General features: G+C 39.2%; 1 protein-coding gene across 1 annotated transcript in view; it reads right to left on the bottom strand.

The window, feature by feature from the left end:
- The window catches only part of DPYD (dihydropyrimidine dehydrogenase), a 617,920-nt gene that overhangs the window by 76,414 nt on the left and 519,541 nt on the right, over positions 1 to 21,965 (bottom strand). The window contains exon 20 of the mRNA XM_042465741.1: positions 13,726 to 13,868. Coding sequence (XP_042321675.1) covers positions 13,726 to 13,868 — 143 coding nt within the window. The remainder of the gene's footprint in view (positions 1 to 13,725; positions 13,869 to 21,965) is intronic.

The following is a 21,965-nucleotide window of genomic DNA, read 5'->3' as shown; positions in this document are numbered from 1 at the left end:
CCCACTGCCTCTGCCTCTTTCTTCCTCCCTCTTCTTCCTCCTCCTCCTTTTCCTTCTCCTCGCCCCACTGCTGCCGCCTCCTCTCTCCTCCCCCTCCTCTTCGTCCTTCCTTCTCCTTTTCCTCTTTGCCCTGCTGCCTCTGCCTCCTCCCTCCTCCTCCTCCTCTTCTTCCTTCTCTGTCACCCCCCCCCCCCCCCCCGCCCGGGCTTGCCATCCACGGATGCATGGATCTGCAGATGGCAAGTCCACGGAAACGGAGGGCCTACTGTTTTTCCAATCACCCTGTACAGATGTAAAGAATGTGGAAAGAAAGAAAACTCATTTGAGATTTGGTGCTGGAGAAGAGTGCTGAGGATAACTGGATGACCAAAAAGAAAACAAATGGGTCCTTGAACAGCTCAAACCTGAACTCTGTCAGGAAGCCAAGATGACTAAATTGAGGGTGCTGTACTTTGGCCACATTATGAGAAGGCATGACTCATTAGAAAAGACAATAATGCTAGGAAAGGTAGAAAGCAGTAGAAAGAGAGGAAGACTGCATGCTAGATGGGTAGGCTCAATTAGTGAGATCATGGGCCTGAATCTACAAGACCTTAGCAGAGTAGTGGAGAACTGGGGGGCTTTGAGATGCTTCATCCACAGGGTTGCCATGAGTTGAGGTTGACCTGAATGCAGTTAACAAAAACAAAACATGCTCCTTTCAGCCAAGAATCAAATCCACCACGGATTCACTTCACTCATGACACAGAAGCTACTGCCTGCCACTAGTAATAGTGCCACTGAATAATCTCAGTCTGAATTCCCTGTGTGGAAAGAGAGGATGAATTCTCTTGGCTACTTTCTTTCTCTCTGCTCTATTGGACCCTTCCCTGAAGGCCAGAGTTTATGCAGATTCACTAGTGAACATGTACCTCAGGATATAAATAAGTGGCAAAGATTGACTATTCCATCATTTTCACGCCATATATTGTATCTATAGAACACCAAAACAGTGATGCTTCTATGTACTGCATTTAGCAATAACATGAACAGACAATCAGAAGAGATCAAAGTGAGTTTCAAAGTAGTTTCCAGGTAATTGAGACAGCAGTCGCTTTCATCTGTGGTGTTATAGTGACAGCACACTCTTTGGAGATCACAAATATTTCATTCTGCTATGATTTTCTTCTCTTTCTCTGTTGAAATGATAAAATTCTAGCATTTACCAGAATGCCATCTTGCTTTACCCAAAAGAGAGAGACTTAGTTCAGTTTTACTACTGAACTGCAAAAGATTGCTAAGTAAAAGTGCTTTCCAAATGCCACCCTATTAGGCAGGTAGCCTTTAACCTCAAGCTTCTAATATTCTGATCATATCAATGGGATAAGCAATAAAAATGGAGTGGTCGGTATCTTTGAAAGGTCCTGCAATGGACAGGCTGTTTTGCGTTTCTTCTTTTAATTTGGCTGACTTTTCTTCGACACATTCTTCAGTGGTGAAGCAATGAAAAGTTATGTATGCAGCCTATTTGATTCCTCATAGTACCGCATTTACTATTATCTTCTTATTATTATTACACCCTGTCGGTGACAAACATAAAATCAATTAACTTCTTTCTTCAGCATGAGACAAACATTAAATTAAACCCTTTTGTTGTATGTAGAAAATATGACAAAGACCATTTTCTTTTCACTAGCTTTGCTAATCTTTTTGGCAATATAGAAAACCAGATGAACATGGAGGGAGTTACATTGCCTTGCATTAGATACAAAGTCTTCATTGATGTTTAAATCATTTTATGTAGGAAAAAAGTAGTTAACATTTGAGGGACGGAGTGTAGTTTTGCTTCAGTCTACAATATATTGGATTTCGCTTATAGCAACACACTACTCAAATTTAGGAAGAAGCTTCGAGCTATATATTCACATTCTAATAATGCATAATACAAAATTTTTTTTAAGAAGAAATGTTCTTAAGCAGGTAAAGTATGGCAGAAGTCTATAAAGAACAGGCTCTGACTGGTGATTTTTTTTTTGGCCCTGAAAACATGACTGCATCTATGTATACTGTCCAGCAAAGCTTTACTTGCTGATTCTGCCAAATGTACCAAGTGACCTAAAGTCTAAAATTGATACCCAAAGCCAAGAAGACAATCTGAATGCCTAGAGACCCATCTATCTGAAAACTATCTTAAAACATTTAGGCCAAAAACACTAGGGAGAAGAGGAGGAAAGAAGCTAGGAAGCAAGGATTTTCTCTCTCTTTGGCTTTATTCAGGACAGATTTTCTTTGGTCCATAGAGACAGCACTCTGGGCAGACAGAGAACTGTAATGAACAATATCATTAAAGCTGGAGTCTGTTGTTCCCTTGAGGCACTTTCCCATGGGTCCATACTTTTGTAAGCTGCAAGTCTATCAAAACCAGCCAGCAAAACAATTTTTCTGTCTTGGGACCTCAATTTAGTCCTGGAGTGATTAACCTCTCATCCTTTTGAGCCTCTTCCTTCAATACTGCTATATTTTCTTTCCGTTAAAATTGCTTTTGGGCTCCATCAGCTTGGCTATAAGAATTGGTGAACTCAATTTTGTGTCCACGAAAGAAACTTATTTGTGATCTATGAAAGGAGAAAAGTTCTCTGACCCCTAGAATCCTACAGGAATAAAGTAGAAAACCCTCTTCCACAGTACCCTGAGAGACTGCTTCTTTTCCTTGTCTTTCTGCCCAGACAATAACTTTCAAACATGAAGTGCAAAATGTAGCTTGTTGGATCATTTTAGGAAAAAAATTCTCAGTTTCTAAAATTTTTTAGTTACTTCTAAGAAAGTATTTCTTGGCCAGGTAGGCCATGCCAATTTTGGTTATTCTGTGAGATAGTGTATTAATTCTGCTTTCGTAGGAAATATCTTATTGGTGTTGATTCAACTTTTAGCCACATTGTGAAATCTCAGCTGAATCCAGAGAACTAAGAATTGCTCTGTGGAAATAGAAAATGGCAGCTTTCTCAACAATAGGCTCCACCAAATATAGCGAAGAACTAACATTTCTGTTTTCTTTGTGTCTTCTACCTCTTTTGCAAAAATAGTTTCAAATAACACATTTGCATTACTGTCTTGCAAAGAAATTGGAGGAAAATCGGCCTTAAAGATCCAACACTCTCCTTCTCTACTTCCTCTGCTGACTGCCGAAAATCAATATTCATGGTAAAATTATTAAAGCTTTCTTTCAGTAAACATTAGAAACCTACCATTGGTGAAACAGAGAAGCACACCATCAGGACTTTACATTATAACAGATTTTGTGAACCCTTATCAGAAAGGACAAATGAATTGTTAAACTCAAAAACTAAATGACTAAATGATTCTAAAACCAAAATGAAGTATATTCCATATTCAAGAACTGCTGCTATATATACCGAGGGAGAAAGCGAAGAGGAATAATGCTAGGTAGAAACACACATGTGTACAGTCCACGCTGTTGAAAGCAGCCCCTTCATTCTGCTCTTTTCCTTGTTATAGCTGCTAAAAATAATGATTGCAGAATCCTTTTCAACAAAAGGTCATTTATGTCAATGGACAGCGCAAGGAGGATCAGATCACCTGCAGTAATTGCAAATTAATGCTCTACTGCTAATGCATTAACTACACACTATTGATCTACAATTGAATCATACTGGCTGCTGTGAAGTGATTTTTACTTTAATATTTTTGTGCCTTTATGGTATATTCCATAATCCATTTTCTTATTCAACTGGAATTTTTAAATAACTATTTCCATTTTTAATTTCCTACAATGAGATGACTTCTAAAAATGTATGTATTTTCCTCAAAAGCCATATGTGTGTGTGTGTGTTACTTCACACACACACACACACACACACACACACATGCATGCATACATTTGGCCCGCCATATCCATGGATTCTGCATCCACAGATTCAACGATACATGAGTTGAATCTTTTTAAAAAAACCAAAAAACCAAAAAGTAAACTTTGATTTTACCATTTTGTATAAGATACACAATTTTAATACAGCATTTTATATAATGGGACTTGAGCATCTACAGATTTTGATAAAACCCCAGAAGATACCAAGAGTCACTATATGTATGCATGTATACACACACTAAGGGAGACGTGGGAAATATAACTAAATTTATTATTATTATTATTATATGGCATATGTGAAAGAAAAAAAAGAAATTTGAAAAGATGAAAATCCTATTTGCCAGTGATAATAAAATAATAAAAATACAATAATAAAAAAGTGTCACTGAAAATGAAAGGAAAGTATGTTGTACTGGAATGCCACAATTTGCAAAAATAAATACAATAATTTTGTTTCATAAAAAAAATTCATGCATTTGGACTGACGTAAATGCCAATAATTGTATGTCTCTTACATTGCTATATTTGGACTTCTTACATATTCCTTAGCAAAGGGAGTGATGGCTTTGCTATGTTCCAAAGCTTTTAAAACAATCACCATCCACCCCAAACCTCATCACATCCCACTAACTGGGAAAAAAGTAAGCATTATCTATGTTCAGAAAGAGTCAGAGGTTAGCTTTTGTCTCACTCTCCACCTCCACAGGAAATTCTTGCTTAATTAAAATGTTCAGATTGGCTATTGAATACATTTAAAATTAATGATATTTATGTTTGTGCAGGTGCTGATCTCCTGGTGACATATGTGAGGAGGAGAAAAGCTAAGATAGTTTTAGAAAGAAAAACCCTAAAGAAGGCCATAGTTAAATTAATGGAGGTGAAATAGGTCCTGTAGAAACTCGGTTTCAGTGAATGTTTCTCTCTTTTTCCACAAGACAAGCCATAATGAATCATTTTAAAAATAGGTTTATTTACTTATTAAGTTTTCTTAGGGTTTCATTAGGGTAGTTTTTATTTGGTTATAATAGCTTTATTTTAGCTATTTAAATATTTTGGGCCACATTTTAGGACAAGAAAACCTTCTTAAGGAGGCTTGCAAAACAAAAGCAAGGCAACAATAGTTTTCAGAATTACAGGGAAATAACAATAAGACAGACAACTCATCCAAGGAAATGGCTTGCCACTATTCTGCATCAATGAAAAATACATTAAAGGGACCTGGGTTCTTCTTCTTTTGAATGTTACAGTATGAGAATTATTTGACAAGAGGTCTAGCCAAAATGAAGATAAAATGAAGCATTTTTATAGCCCTGTGGAAGCAAATGGTAGGACTAAGCATCTGCTCCACTATTTGCTGTTAAATATAGTCTGGGAAAGAAAAGCTTAATTTAGCCAGACTAACAAACCATGTTCGTGTCCATGTTTAAAAAAAAAAATCTGTTTGAGCAATAAGAAAACTATGGATGTAATAATCTGTGACTATGGTTATCAGTAATTTTAGTGGGATTATTTATTTGGATTTGTAACGGTAGAATAATTTCCCCCTTTTTAGTTTTTCTTTTCAATACAGTCAAGATGGAGAAGGTGAACCTTACTATATATGAGTTGTATGTATTTTTCTTGTTTTTCTTCTCCTTCTCTTTTCTTCTCCTTTTCTTCCTTCTGCTTCAGTATCTTTTAATTTATTTGTTGATTGACTTTTAATTTTAACAATCTAATACACAATCAAAATAAAATGATATACATCCATAAAATGCACACAAAAATAAACAGAGGGGGGAAATGGGAAAGAAAGGGAGAAAATATATAACTAAAACACAGTAGAGCTCTGATGATCCCCATCTTAACTGTAATGAAAAGAAAATGAAAAGATAGAAAAATATTTTATTCTACCATTAGGGATCTAACCAAATAATTAATAATGATTAGTAATGATTAGAATTACTAATCATAATCACAGATTATTATATCATTAGCTTCCTGCCCAAAAGGTCCATAAATGGTTTCTAATCTTTCAAAAAATCTTCAATTGACTTATCTGTTAGAACCCACATTAATGTGGCAATTTGGGCTATCTCATCATACCTAACAATCCATTCATCAATTATCGCTGCTTCAACCCATTTCCAAGTTTGTATAAATAACAATCAAGCTGCTGTTATCATACATGATTTTTGATATTAGCAATTCACATCCTGTGCAACAATCTCCTCCTGGTCTTTTTTCTGCAGAGAGAACTTCTCAATCTTCTGTTTCCCATTATGTAGTCTGTTTGATTTCCATATTAACCATCGGGTGATGTTCACACCTCTTGGGTTGCTTGAATAATGTGGTTGCCTTTTTTATAAACCACATTTATAACTGGCTTTCTTATAAGCTGAGACAGGAAAGAATAAAGGAATAAAGGAAGGTAGTGAAGCAGATAGCGCAAAAGGTCTACGCCAGGACCACAAAGCCACTGTTCACGCCAGGATCTCAGCAGCCGCACAAGCCTTGATTGTGGTTGACAAAAAGAAGCAGTACTTTACTACTCCTTTTTAGGCCAGTTCTTTGGCAAAGAGCCCTGACCAGAGCAGCTTCCAGCCATGTTTGGGGCATGGGTGATCTGAACGTCACCCCCCAAATGCAGCCTGATAGTAGCCCTTTTGGGCCATCTCTTTCAGGCCAAGGAAAATCAATTTATAGTGGATAATTTGGCAACATTAAAAACTTTTGAGGAATACTATAGCGGTTTATATGTGATCAATTATTGTACCAAAACACAACCTGAAGAACATACCCATAGAATTTAACAATAATGTAAAACAAACAAACAAACAAACAAACAAATAAATAGATTTGCACTAATAAGCCTAACTTACTGGGAGCCAGAAAACCTCTGGACTGAAGCCAAGGATATTATCAGGGAAATAATGCAAGAAGATAATATTTGCAGTCCCCTTTTCTGCAAAGAAGCTTCAATGGATGACATATTAAACTCTTTGGGCCATCAAGGACAGACGAGAAGCAAAAGTAAAATTGGACAGAAACAGATGGGGGGGGGGGGGGGGCTCTCTGACATCTCCTGGAGGCTAATGTAGTCCCTATGGCAGTTAAGCACCCCTGATTTAAGTGTACCATATCTCAGTGGTAGAATACCCACCAGGAATAAAGAATGCCCCAGCTTTACTTACCCACTGGCATAAGTCAGAAGCCTGAATGCAACTATTCAGTGACTTGTGCACAGGGATAAGGAAAATTACTATAAAAATCAATGCACTGAAATTGAAGATGACAACAAAAAATCAGGTAAAAATGACCTCTTCCACAAGACCTGAGAAGTCAAAGGAAAATTTAAACCAAGTGTGCGGATGTTCTATGACCAGCAGAGGAACATATTATATGACTAAACAGAAATTAAAAAAAGATTATAGAAACAATGCACAGAACTGCAGTCAGCCCTCTTTTTTCGCGGGGATCCGGAATGTGCATATTCAAGCCCTATTGGCTTGAATGGAGGTGCACTTCCTGGGGGCGTATGGGTGCACGCCTCTGGCGTGTGCCTCTATGCCTCCCAGGGAGTGCGCCTCCATTAACTCCCTTCGTTTGCCCCCTCGCGGATAACTGAGGGGCGCGGATCTCAAATCTGCGAGAACAGAACAGAGAAAAGAAGAAAGGATGACAGATCATTCGAGGAAGAACTATGTGAAGATGAACCTCCAATTTTAGAAATTGAAATGGCAGCTGCACTCAGAGCATTTGGGAGAAATAAATCACCAGGAACAGATGGCATACCAGTACAGCTGCTTTAAGCTTCAGACAAAACCTGCAGAACTAAAATCTATCCACAAATATGGAAAACAAAAGAATGGTTCATAGATTAGAAATACTCAATATATAAGAAAGGGGATACCAGGGATTGCAGTAACCACAGAACCATTGCAATAATTTCGCATTCAAGCAAAGTGATGCTCAAAATTATACAACAAACACTTTTACCATATATGGAGGAAGAAACGTCAGATATCCAAACAAGGTTTAGGAAAGGAAGAAGCTCTAGGGACTGTACGTTGGATAATGGCGTACATCAAAGAGTTTCAGAAGAAAACCAGACTGTGCTTTACAGATTATAGCAAACCTTTTGCTTGTGCAGATAATGAAAAGCTATGGATTGCTCTTTCAGAAATGTGTGTGCCACATCATTTGACTGTCCTGGTGAATACCTGTACTCAGGAAAATATGGTACCATCAGAACAGCATACAGTGAAACAGAATGGTTTCCAATTAGCAAGGGAGTGAGGCAAGGCTCCATCATATCACCCTAACTGTTTAACTCGTATGCTGGATTTATCATATATAAAGCAGTTTTAGACCCAAAGGAAGGACTTCTGAAAACTGGAGGAATAAATATCAATAATTTAAGATATGCAGATGACACCATGCTATTGGCAGAAAACAGAAAAGACTTGGAACAATTACTGAAGAAAGTCAAAGAAGAACATGCAAAGATGGGTTTACAGTTGAACGTTAACAAAATAAAAATAACCACCACAGAGGATTTATAACTTTAAAGCAGAAAATGAAGACAATGAAATTGTTCAAGACTTTCCATACTTTGGTTCAGTCATTAATTAGAATGGAATCTGCAGTCATGAAATCAAAAGAATACTAGGAAGGACAGCTATGAAGGAACTAGACAAGAAGTATAAAGATATATCATTAAATACTTAAAGTGAGGATTGTTGATTCCACTGAATTTCTAATTTCTATGTATGGTTGTGCAAGCTGGACAGTGAAGAAAGTGGACAGTAATAGAATCAGCTTATTTAAAATGTGATGCTGAAGAAGAGTTCTAGAGATACCGTAGGCTGCTAAAAAGACTGCTTTAACTGCCATGGCTTATCCTATGGAATTGTGGAATTTGTAGTTTGCTGAAGCACCAGAGTGCTCTGGCAGAGAAGGCTAAATATCTCACAAAACTATGGCCTGTTACATACTGCCAAAATAAAGCTGCTTGGGGTCTCTTTGGAGGTATGCTGTTTAAATGATGCATGCATCCTAAGAATCTGGAAGCTGCACCAAAGCTGCACCCCAGTGCTTAGGAATTGAGTGTGGCTTTGGCGCAACCTCCGGACTCTTAGGACCCATGCATCATTTAAATAGCATACCTCCAAAGAGACCCCAAGCAGCTTTATTTTGGCAGTATGTAACAGGCCTATGAATCCAAGAATTCTATAACATGGAGCCATAGCAGTTAAAGGGTTGTCAAATTGCATTAATTCTGCCGTGCATATTAGATGCTGGAGGTCTGTCATTCATAGGGTCACCCTAAGTCGAAGGTGGATTGCCTCAGATGCTGCTGCCGAATAACCACAGGAGACCGTGTTGGAGGAAAGGCCACAACTTTATTAAGCAAACCATTGGTAGAGTTGGCACAAAGCATGAGGTCAGGATCTGCGAAATCAAACAACCCCATGTTTGTCTGATTAACCACAACCTGGCACCCACCAGGCATTGGGATGACCTAGGGGCTAAGGACCACCGTATGACTGCATCTCTGCCATGAGTTCACATATTCGCTAAGCCCCTAGTCACCGGGAGGCGCTCTCGCGTTATGGCCCCCGCAATGGCCATACACCTGCCTTATTCGCTCCCGGGTCCCGACTGACTCCCAAACCAGAGCTCTGTAGCCCTGGTACCACACCGTGCAGATCCTGGCCTATGCTGCCGCTCCAAAGTTGTGACAAAAAACCCAAACCCAAGCGGTGGGTGGGTGGGAGAAGGCTCCGCTCCTCCTCCCTTCCTGCTTGGCTCCTAACCATCCGGAGCCAAGCGCCGACTGAGGGCCAGGGCTGGCAGCACGGCCTATATAGGCCTAAGCCCCGCCCTCAGTACCACCTGACCAGGAGACTCCTCCTCCAGGGCAGCTGAACCAATCATCTGCCCTGGAGGACTGGAACTCCCGGTCACCGAGCCCAGCTCCCAGAGCGTCGCGGGGTGGAAGGGCCTCCCTTTCGCCCCGCGCACCAATAGGGAGCTCGGGCAAGCCCCAGAGCACTCTGGGGCTTGTAGTCGTTCGCTGCGTCTAGCGGCAAAGCGGTCAGCCCGCCGAGTTGGGCAACCGCTTTTTGACGGCAGTTAACAAGTCCAGTGTCATCTTCTATATGGTACATCTTTATTTAAGAATCTTGGTTCAGCGGGAAATTTTCTTGACAAGTTATTTTTGACAATTTTAGGAATAAGGTTGCCTCTATTTGATAGGATTGAGGCTCAATATTTCCTAGATCTATAGAAGTTAGTTTGGGTTACTCCAAAGTTCAGCATTTCTATGCATTGTATAGTTTCCTTTGGCTCTCTTTTCTGTCATACAAAAATATAGATTATTAAACACAAGTTCCAACAAAAGGAGTAACAATGGACCGATCTGGCTCTCTAATCATTCTGTCTAACTATGTCTTAATAAAGTAATCAAGACATCAATTTTTGAAGTCAAATCAAAGTCCTTAAGCAAGTTGGAAAGAACACTGCAATATATTTTAGCTAATATAACAATTTAATGAAAATCTTCAGAGGCTTGGTGACAAATTGTGGCAAGTTTTATATTCCTTTGGTTGAGGTTCAGTTCTAATTAGCAGTCATAAATGAAATCAGTGGAGCATTCCCTTGTTGATCATACTTTTTTCTTTTCCTTTTTTGGTGGAAATAAATACTCCTCCAGTTTAAGGAATCCAAAGTAAGAAATGAAAGACTTTGCTTACAGTCAGATCAGTACCAAGGTTGTAGGCAGATATGTGGAGATTATTTTGAACATTTCTCATTCTTAACTAGAGTCTGTTGAGGATAGTTTTGCCTCCAGTAAGAGCGCAAAGAGCTTATCGCTCACTCTTTTAAACTGGCTCCAGCCTCCCGCCGGCCGCCGTCAGCCTAGGTCCAAGCCGAGTCCCAGCCATGCTCCGCCAGCACTTTTTAGAAGTCAGAAGCTTTCCAGCTTCTAAAAATTACTGGCAAAGCATGGCTGGGACCCGGCTTGGACCCAGGCTGATGGCAGCCAATGTTTCGGTAGCAATTTAGTGAGCGATAATCCCCACCTCCATCCCGTGTCCTGGCTCCAGCCTGGGAGGCTGATGCCTATTTAAAAAGGTGAGCGATAAGCTCCCAAGACAAGCCATTATTCCTTCACCGAGGTTTCCATAAGTCTGAAAGTCTCCATGCAAAATGGTGTTTCCCTCTTTGTAAAGTAAAGCACATGGCTGCATCTACACTGCAGAATTAATACAGTTTAGTAATACACTGCTTCAACTTCCATGGTTCAATGATATGGAATTCTAAGATTTGTAGTTTTGTGAGATATTTAGCCTTCTCTGCCAGTTCTAGTGCTACAACAAACTACAAATCTCAGGATTCCATAGCAATGAGCCATGGCAGTTAAAGTGGTGTCAAGCTGTATTAATTCTGTAGTGTGGCAACATCTATACATGTAAAGGACAGAATAAAAGTTTATGTAATGGGAGTGGGGAAAGGAGAGCCAGTGTGGGGTACAAGTCTGAATGCCTAGGACTCTGGAAGGTCAGGTTTCAAAACCTTCCTCAACCATGAGCACCCCACTAAGTGAACATGGGCAGGTCATATTTTCTAAGGCTACATCTGCACTGCAGAAATAATCCAGTTTGACACCACTTTAGCTGTCATGGCTCAATGCTATGGCATTCTGGGATTGGTAGTTTTGTGATACATTGAGTCTCCTCTGTCAGAGAGCTCTGGTGCCACAGCAAACTACAAATCACAGGGTTCCATAGCATTGAACCATGGCAATTAAAGTGATGTCAAACTGGATTATTTCTGCAGTGAGGATGTAGCCTAAGCCACAGAGGAAGGCAATGGCAAACTCCGGTTGAGAAAATCCCCATGACAGGTTCCCTGTAAATCAGAAATGTAAGCCTTGAAATCATGCAACAACAACATAAGAGGGGCAGGCTGATTAAACAACTCATTCCACATTGTTGATTTGTACAAACCCATATGACAAGGCAGCAGTTATAATACTTTGGTGCAAATTGCACAACAGTTGTTCTCAAAAATTTAAGATCACTCATCAATACCATTAGAAAATATCTCACAATCTTACAAGTGAGAGAAAACCCATGGAGTTTCTTGTCCTTGTGCACAAGAATGAAAAAAGGAAAAAAAAAATTACACCCTGAGTCCCAAACAACATTAGCACTTTTTCTATGACAGATGAGGTTTGTATAATACAATGTAAATTTCTCAGTGGCTGTAAAATGATAGCAATATGTGCCACATGGAAGTATCTGAGAGACGAGAAGGGCATCATACATGTAAATGAGACACCAGAGCCTAAATCCTGCAGCAGATCTTTTGCTCTTTTATTCTTTAATTTGTTTGAATTGTTTAATACATTTTTATCTCTTAAAATTATTTATTGATTTTAATTTGAAATTCTTTAAATTTGTTACATTTTCTTTTGGTGTTCCATCATGAGATCTCATGTTAAAAGGATGGGATAAATATATTTTAATAAATTAATGAATAATAGTCTTAACTTGTATAGAACCATTAAATCAAAGGATTTACCAATCTGTTGGCTCATGTTTTAACCATTGAGCCATAGGGGTTACCCTAGTTGGGACTAATCAACCAAATTCCAGTGTTAGTTTCAACTCTCTTTCTCATCCCTTAGCCATTCAGGATGGAAAGAATGTTTGAAATATTTGAAAACTGGTTCAAAAGCATCTTTTTCAGATATTGAGATGAGAAAAGAATTTTGGACTGATGAGAATCACTGTAGTTTGGGTCATATTCTGCACAAAATTTGCACTTATTTGTTTTTGATTTTGCTCAGAAAATAGTTGGTTTTGGATAGGAAACAACATTTTCTGCATGAGAGATAATATTTATACACACCAATATTTTTTTATTGCAATTATATTTCCTGCATAGAAAATGCTGGCTTTGGTGCAAAATAAAACCAGCAATTTTTGTACAGGATAAGTCTCACTTTGCATATAGCCTTTGGAAACTTCCTGATTTTGGAAGGCTTTCTTGCCACAGGAAGAAAATTGCTAAAATTTCTCATTATTTCCTTAAACAAGAAAACCAGAACAGGGCAGATTTCATCTCTACTAGCCAACTATTATTAGCTTAACCCAGAAATTGAATTAGGGAGGAATAACAGGACTTTAGGATACCCACATATTTGTGTCTATATCTTGCCAGCAAACTCTCTTGTGCAAATACCATTTCAATAAACAGGAGTTAGAACATGTATAAGAAAACACCATCACTTTGCATTATTATTGTAGACTCCATGATTTGTTCTAGTTTCATATCTCATCCATAGCTTTTTAACAATGCTAAAATCACAGAATCCCTAGAATCCTGAAGTAATAAATCGATTACTGATAAGTGGCTCGCCTAAGGTTTTAAAAATTCAAATGAAGGAATGTCCACCACTTTCTGAGCCAGGCTGTTCCATTAGGATGTTCTTGCTGATTTCTGTTTGAAATTCTTCCCCCCCCCCTTTAGAATTTAAATCAGCCAGTTTGTGTGAGTGATAGCGTGTGAGTAATAGCGAGCAAAACTGCAAGGTCTAATGGAAGGGGAATAGATATTGGGGAACAGTTTATAGAAGATGCCTGGTACCAGTTTTCAAGCAAATCCCATTCTTGAAAAAGCAGCAGGAGAAGTCCAGGTTGTAGATGGATTGTAGATTTTCTTTCTCCATTCACATACAGTTCACACATTTATTTCCATAAACAGAGAAGGGAATAAGGAATGCATGTAGGACATATTGCTCACCACATTTTTAAGTTAAATCATTATTGTGTTTTCTGTTACAACTTAAAAAAGTAAAACAAAAATACCTGTAAAACAGAAGCACCACTATGAAGAAACTGCAAGCCACTTTCAGCTGAGTCAATGCCTCCTGTAGCGAGTATAGGGAAGCCTGGAAGAGCACCAGAAATTGCAGAAACTGCTCGAAGGGCTATGGGTCTGATGGCATTTCCTGCACAAAGAAAGAAAGAAAATGCATTATTGGAATGGGAGACAAAGAAATTCATATATTGGAAAGTCAAAGGCTTTCACAGCTCTCATCCATGGTTTTTTGTGGGTTTTTCAGGCTATGAGGTGGCGTTCTAGAAGATTTTTTTCCTGACATTTCACTGACAACTGTGGTTGGCATCTTCAGAGAATGCTGGCATGGAAGAGAGTGGGTTGAGGAGAACCAATATACTGTTGGTTGAGGGGAAGTGATTTGCATGTTAATCTCTGTGTTGGTCTTTTGTTGAATGGCAAGGCCTCAGGGTGTCTATTTAATTAATGATCCAATGTCTGTTAGGAAACCCGTCTCACCCTGGGTGGTTTTCATTTGAATGGGATGGATCTTGATTTTGGTGTTTTTCAGGACTGGTAGCCAAACTTTGGCGGGTTACAGACTGTCCGTTTGGGGCAGCCTGCACCCGCCCTTTCCCTGCTGTATCGGGGCCTCAGCTGCCAGACCAGCAGCTTCCGAAGCCCCAATCTGCCGCTTTCCAGGCCGCGGGGAAGTGGCAAAAGGCTGCTTCCCCGCGGCCTGGAAAGGGGTGTCCTTGGGGCTTCAAGCCCCAAGGACACCCTGCGGCAGAGGAGAGGAGGAGAAAAGGGCCACTTGGCTCCTTTCTCCTCTGCGCCGCTGGTGCAGCTGTCTGAAGTCTACGCCAGCGACGCAAACTCCAGAAGGAGCTCCGTTTCGGAGCTCCTTCTTACGCCACGTAAAGGGCGCTCTAAGTGCCCTCGCGCAGCGCAAGGACGTCACATCCATGCCACCTCGTTTGGAGGCGGCATGGTTGTGACGTCGTAATGGCGGCGGCTGTGTGGAATGGCCGCCGCCATTTTGTGTGCGCTCCGCGCATGTTAGTATTGGGAGCGTCCAGAAAGGACGCTCCTTTCTAACCCTAGCACGCGCAGAGCACACACTTTTAGTCCTGTCTGTAACGGGCCTTAGTTTACCTTAAGGGTTTCTTCTTTCCTGTTGAAGTTGTCCAGGTGCTTATGGATTTCAATGGCTTCCCTGTGCATTCTGACCTGATAGTTGTTGGCATGGCCACACAATTGCAAACACACATAAGGCAAACCCCCCACTACATCAGGGACTCAGCTCACTTCATAGAAAAAAAAAATCAACAACCTCAAACTCAAACCCAGAGATTAATCAGCTTTGATGTGATCTTCTTGTTCACCAAAGTCCCCTTAACAGACACCATGGCACTCATCCAACAAATTTTTCCAGACAACATCACAACCCTGTTTAAACATTGCCTCACCACATGCTACTTCCAGTGAGACAATGGATTCTATGGGCAGAGAGATAGGGTAGCAATGGGAAGCCCTCTGAGCCCTGTGATAGCAAACTTTTAAATGGAACACTTCAAAAAGCAAGCCCTGGAAACAGCACTAAAAAAGCCCACAACATGGTTCCGATATGTGGACGACACTTTCGCCATCTAGAGCCACAGAAAAGAAGATACCATGTTTTTGAACCATCTGAACAACATCTACCCAAACATCCAATTCACAATGGAAAAAGAAAAGGAAGGAACATTGCCATTCTTGGATGTCCTGGTCATCCACAAACCAAACCAAACCAATGGTTGGGCCACACATTATACAGAAAACCTACACATGTACCTACACAAGAACTCTAACAACGACCCAAGACAAAAAACAAGCACAATAAAAACACTGGTAGACCGGGCAAAAAGGATCAGTGAACCCCACTTCCTGAAGCACCTAGACTGGATGGTTACTCCAGCTCAGACATCAGAAGCATTGCCAGACCCAGAAAAAAATCCATAGAAGTGAAGACAAACAACCACCCAAAAAGAAGGTATTTTAACCATACATCAAAGAAATCACAGACAGAATAGGAAAAGTGGTGAGGAAACATAACCTGCAAATGGTCTAACTGACCAAAAAAAACCCAGCAAATGCTTCGCTCAGCAAAGGACAGCAAAGGACAGGAGAGACCCTGTGAGAAGGTTGCAATATGTTGGAGTCAGTTTGAAGGCATATAACAACAATGTTAATAACACCATTCTTTGGAGGAAATGAATTAATTATAAGTAACCAGACATTTGCAACTAAATACTACTAAGCCTGCAGTAAGATATCAAGGGACCTGCCATGATAAAGAAAAAAAAAGTTTTAATTTTATCACATGAGCCAGTAAATAGGAATTAAAACAAGGTATTAGCATATTCTAATCAGTTTCTGCTTTGCATTTCCTTTGTTTCTGTAGTGCACCTTTTCATCGTCAGGGAAAACCCATCAATAGGTTCCTAATATTGTTTTTATTCCATCAGTCACTTAGTGCACTAGATCCCTTCCATGTCAATAACAATTGACAAATGTCATGAGGAATGGGGGTGATTTGCCTCCCCTCCCCCTCCCCTTCACTGGCTAAGATTGTTTTTACTGCATACCTTTTGGTTTTTTCCTCATTGTGATTATGTAATTACAGCAATAATAAAAATTTAAAAACCAAAATAACAGAATAAAAACAACTTCATCAATGTATTGAAATGCATGGGAGGTGGGGTTACAGACATGGTAGAGAAGCAACCATGGACTGCCAAAGCAGCACACTCCCACGACTGCAAACAAGGGTGATATTGAATGTTTTCAAACTGATATGTTTCCATTCCCTATACTAATATGATTGTTGTGAGGGAGGAGGGAAGCCTGGTGTGATAAAGTCCTTTGTCAGACTAAGTTCCTGAGGAACTTGAGGGTGGGATGAAGCATAGGTAGCCTATAGTTGACAGGATTGTCCTACAAGTTCTTATCTTGTCCAGGATGGATGGTTTTGTTCATCATTATAGATATATCATTCACTTTCATTTTATTTATGCTTGCACATATTCTTGATTTCATCTTTGAACCGCCAGACATCAGCAGACACAACACTACACTAAAGGACATGCTACAGTCCCTTGAAGGGGAGGCTACTTGAGAAGGGTCTGCCACATCCCATTCTTACTGTCATTTACAAAAGCTACACTGTGCCACTGCATTTTCTTTAAAAACACACACACCAATAATTTGTTTGCTGATGTGGTTTTTCAATTGAACATTGAAAAAAGTCTGATGTGTTGTCATTTTTTGAAAGATGTTTCTTCTGTGCTTGTTGCCTCCAGCAAAATGTCACCTCCCTCTTAACAGCCCACATTTTTTACCGTCAACATTGGTCTTTACAAACAGCATGTCTGATAAGCCTCTCCCATCAATGCTAGTTGCTACTGAATCAGCATCCAAATTTTCAGACAAGCTGTCTCTATTGACATCTGCTCCTGATTCAGCATATGAATGATCCTCTAGGGTTATGTCACCTTCAGCTGCTTCAGCGCAGATTCCTTCTCATTATTCACCTGTTCCTGTTCCAGCATTTCTTCCATTTTCAACACCGAACTTGCAGCCGATCCACATCTGCTCCAGAACCAATAAGAACACTGCCTGGTAGTATGCCATGACAGAACAAGTCTTCATTGGTGACAAAGAATATTAAAACTATTTGCTTTGCACACATATGACTAAGTAGCAGACAGAATAATTCTTGAATCCTAAGTGTAGTGTATGTGAAGCTTAATTAGGTACTGAATTCTAACCAACAAGATAGAAATAATTCTGAATATATAGTTCTTTAGCAACACTGACCAACATTTGACCAAAGATGGGGATTTGTTTTTGCAAAAGGACCATAAAGAGCAGAAAGTAAAGATCACAGCAAAACAGAAGATCACAAAGGGGAATGAGAGAGGGCAAAGAATTCCCACTGGGCATTAATGGATGGCTTGATATTTGCAGTTAGCTTAACAAAATCAATCTTAATGAGACTGGTAAGAGTCCTCCTAAAGTCATAGTGCTTTTTCATCCTTGCTCTTTCAGATTATAATGCATTGTCCCCTCCTTCCCAAGTTATATTCCAGTGGCGGGCAAATGTGGCTGGATCATGCCAGATAGTAATGATGTCCATAGTAAGATTATCGTTACCCAGCATGAGGAATAACTCTACTGCCAATGAACCACCAAGGATCTTTGAGTCCATAGTTTCCAGTACATAAATGACAAAGAACACGCATAAATAAACTGATGTCAGTGACCAGAAGAATCCATGATGTTACTTGAGCAAATATGATATTGCCTACTAGATGAAGGCTGTGATATGCATTAGAAAATGATACAATTATCATTTCTTGTGCATACTATTATGGCATGACTGAATGATTATTTTTGCTAAAGAATGATAAATAGTCCTCAGAGAGAGAGAGAGAGAGAGAGAGAGAGAGAGAGATCCTTCTCTTTCATCATTTCTCTTGCCATACATTTTGGAGCTTAGAAGTCGCTTTGGTTTTCTACCCTATGAAGAAAAGTCAAACATATACTAGAGGGGAGGGACACCCCTTTCTGCAATATCTATTGTATAGAGTTCCTGGCATAACAATGAAATTGGATCATAATTCTCAGCAGCATACTGCATGCAGCAAAGCAAAATTTAGCTCTAATTTATTTATGTTACAGTAATTACAGCATGGATCTTCCTTGCAAAATTAAATTTAAGATTCATTCAACACTATATTAAACATGAACTAAGAATAAACTAAGAAGCTAACAGAATATTAAACATACAATTTATTTTTAGTGAACTGAGGGTAATTTTGGATACTCTGCTGTTATTAAAAGAAAAACAAGTGACAATACTATCAGTATGTCGTGTATCTACATGTATTGCTGTTCTCTCTCTCTCTTTGTGTGACTGTGTGTGTGTGTTTGTGAGAAAGATCATGCATGCGCATGCATGCTGAGTAAGTCTCCATGCCTTCACTGTATCATTGTTTTAACATATGAACACGTTCCTTTTTGTCTTCCAGACACAATGCAAAATGCTAATTACATTTAAATCTATCTCTAAACTGCTTTGTCCATACATACTTTGGGATTCACTGGTAGCTTTGTAGAGTTCCACCTTGGTGTGGGACAACTTAATAAAAGCCCCCCAGATTCTAACACTTAAGTTTCTCTCAAGTCCCATTGCTTAACCTTTGGAGTTAGATGCAAGGGTTTTGTTTTAGCCCAAGTATTTTGAATTACTTGCTCCTACTTTGCAACCCATCTGTGCAATACCTTTGATCTTTGATATCATTCAAGGGTCATACCATGTATGAGCTGGGTTCCAACAGCATGGCCCACAGAATACCATTTTTGATAACTGTTCCCTCTCTTTGGGTTGTCAAAGAAAGTCTCTCAGGACTAAACTCAGCAGTGGTGAATCTGTGGATAGACAATCCAAAGATACTAGCGGTATTCGAGTGCAGTTAATTCAACTGAATGTGGCAATCGTTAAATAAAAATAACTTTATTCTTGTCTTTAGACCAAAACAAATAAGGAATAAAATTCAAACTGTATCCAACTAGTCTGTACAACATAAATGGATTGAATTTAATTAGTAGGATTAGTAAGATATCCAACACTATGATAGAACATATTCAAAACAATCTGACTTCACTCAGTATCTCTAACACTGTTTAAAGAGCCACAGCATAAAATGTGGCTACATTTTCAGTAACTGCTTGGTTGGTGCCTGTCAATAGTATAGAGATACAGAACTCCTGGGACCTTCTTGGGTATAAACAAAGTTAAAGGGAAGCAAATTTTCAAATCCGTACCAGTACCTGGGATCTGGGGACAGCGCACTATAATTCAAGATAAACAAGATGCATGTTTCCACCACCTCATCCTGAGACAAGGCTCATGAATAAACTTCCAAATAAGTGTGCTTACGTTCACATTATTTTTTCCACCCCAGCAGGCTAGCCATCAAATAAACAGCTGTCTTCATTCTACTAAAGTTAATAAAATGGCTTAATATAATAATAGAAGATTTTGGTTAAATAAACTAAATGTCAGCACTCAAAATGGCAGAATGGGAATTAATCTAGAAACATTTGCTATTCGCTCATTGTAAATATGTTACCGTAAATACTAATTAAACTAGACATTTTAAGGATTAGGGCAAACAAGCAAATGAAGCAAATGGAGAAGTCTAACCTTCCTTAACAGAGACAATCTTCATAAACTTGAAGTCAACAACATGACATTTGGGAAGTGTTCACACAGCCTGATGTAAATATTACAAACAAGATAGCTGCATCCACCTCCTCATTTGGGATAATAATTCAATATTGCTTTTGCTCTCTTCCACCTGTAGGTGGCCTTCAAAAGCTGCACTTATCACATAACTCATTAGCAGGGTTTTCAATACTGTCATATCCAGATAATTAGCAATTTATTTAAATAACCAATTTCTATGGAAATAATTGCCATGGAATGCCCTGAACCTTCTTTTTATAAACTATAATAAAAGTGTTAAGATAATCCCTGACATTTGCAAATGCCATTAGTTCACCTTTCCTTTTTGATAGTGCTATGGCTTTATGTTTAAACAATTACCCGATAACGCAGTAGCTTAATGAAACAGTGCAGCAAGCACATCTTTCAAAATGGCCAATGAATTCATTTATATGCAGAGGAAAACCAGTGTAGAGACATGTTTGTGTGTGTTTGTGTGTGTATGCAAGGAGGTGCAACTGCTGCCATGTTTCAGAATAAAATCTACTATTGTAGCACTGAATTTCCTTTTTTAAGAGGAAAAAACAATTTCAAATAAGTGCAGTCAGTCCAAAAGCTGATAGACTCTGATGCACTGGGGAGCCATCTTGAGAATTAGATTTCATCCCAATCTCTGTCTATAGCACAACCACATTCTGGCTTTATACCAGTTTAGCTGTCATGGATGTTCTCCCCAAAAGAATTCTGAAAACTGTAATTTGATAAGGCGCTGACAATGATCTGTTAGAGATCAATACCTTGTAAAGTTTCAACTTCTCAGTTTCCAGAGAAGAAGAAATGATGGTTAAACTACTTCATGTGATATCCATCATTTGGGATATGCTCTTAAGAGTCAATAGGATCAACATCAGGTTCTTCACTGTTTCAGAAGTATCAGTATTTCCTTTATTCACATCAGCATTTGGAAATAACTGTTCCTTTGCTTTCCTTAGCCTACAGATAAACAAGAGTATTATTTTTGTGCTGTTTCTTTTCTACAGTAAGACTATTTTATAGGTTGACAGACACAGCTGAGGATATTAAGGATTTATGAAAGGGAAAGTATATCTGCATTGAGAATTAGCCATTTGTATTTCCGTGTGGCAGTTTGTGAAACACCTAGAATTAATAGAAAAACGAGTCATAGTGAAATACACATGATCAAGTGAATATTATCGATGACAGACTGTCTTCCCAACTCTAAACGAATTCTATAGCGAAGAAACCACCAACTATGAACAATGCATACCATTTTTGATTGTATCACACCTTCTTTCCCATAATCTGTAGGTGTTTTCATTATAGTTTATTAAATGTGGATGGAGAGGCATCTATAGGTACTTTTACAGATAAAGATATATCCTGGGAAGATTATTGCATGGCTTTAACTGACTTTAGATTGTCCCCCAAAATGGCATCCAGTTTGTGCTTTCTGCTTATAGCAAACTGCATCATGGAGGTAGCTATGAGGGTGAGAGGCTAAAATGGCGCATTGCCCCTTTCAAACAAGAATTCTTACCTTCTCCATTGAAATGTTCTTTCAGTCCCCAAGTTTCTTGCTTTTTAGAGAGTGAGCTATTGAAAATTGTTCATACCTAGAACAATTATATCTTGTGTGCTTGTGTTCCCTTAGTAACTCTGTTTGCCCCCTTTCTTTGAAGATCTAAATAACTGCAATACTAGAAATTGGCGAGCTGAAATAAAATTTCAGCTAGGGACAGTATTTTTATCTGGATCATGATACCCATTTTTTTCACTGCATTAGCTACATCCATGAAATGCATTCTTCCTCACATGGACCTGGTTGGAGAGACTGCTCCTTCCTTGGTCCCTGATTCTACCAGTTAACTGCACTCTAGGGCAGGCAGGGGTTCCCAAATTTTTTGACTCATGGAGCCCTAAGAGCCCCACAGAGCACAGGTTGGGAACCGCTGCACTAGGATATACATGAAAGAAGAA

The sequence above is a fragment of the Sceloporus undulatus genome, chromosome 4, assembly GCF_019175285.1.
Source record: "Sceloporus undulatus isolate JIND9_A2432 ecotype Alabama chromosome 4, SceUnd_v1.1, whole genome shotgun sequence".
NCBI classification, from domain to species: Eukaryota; Metazoa; Chordata; class Lepidosauria; order Squamata; family Phrynosomatidae; genus Sceloporus; species Sceloporus undulatus.
This window is presented reverse-complemented; position numbering and strand designations above follow the sequence as displayed.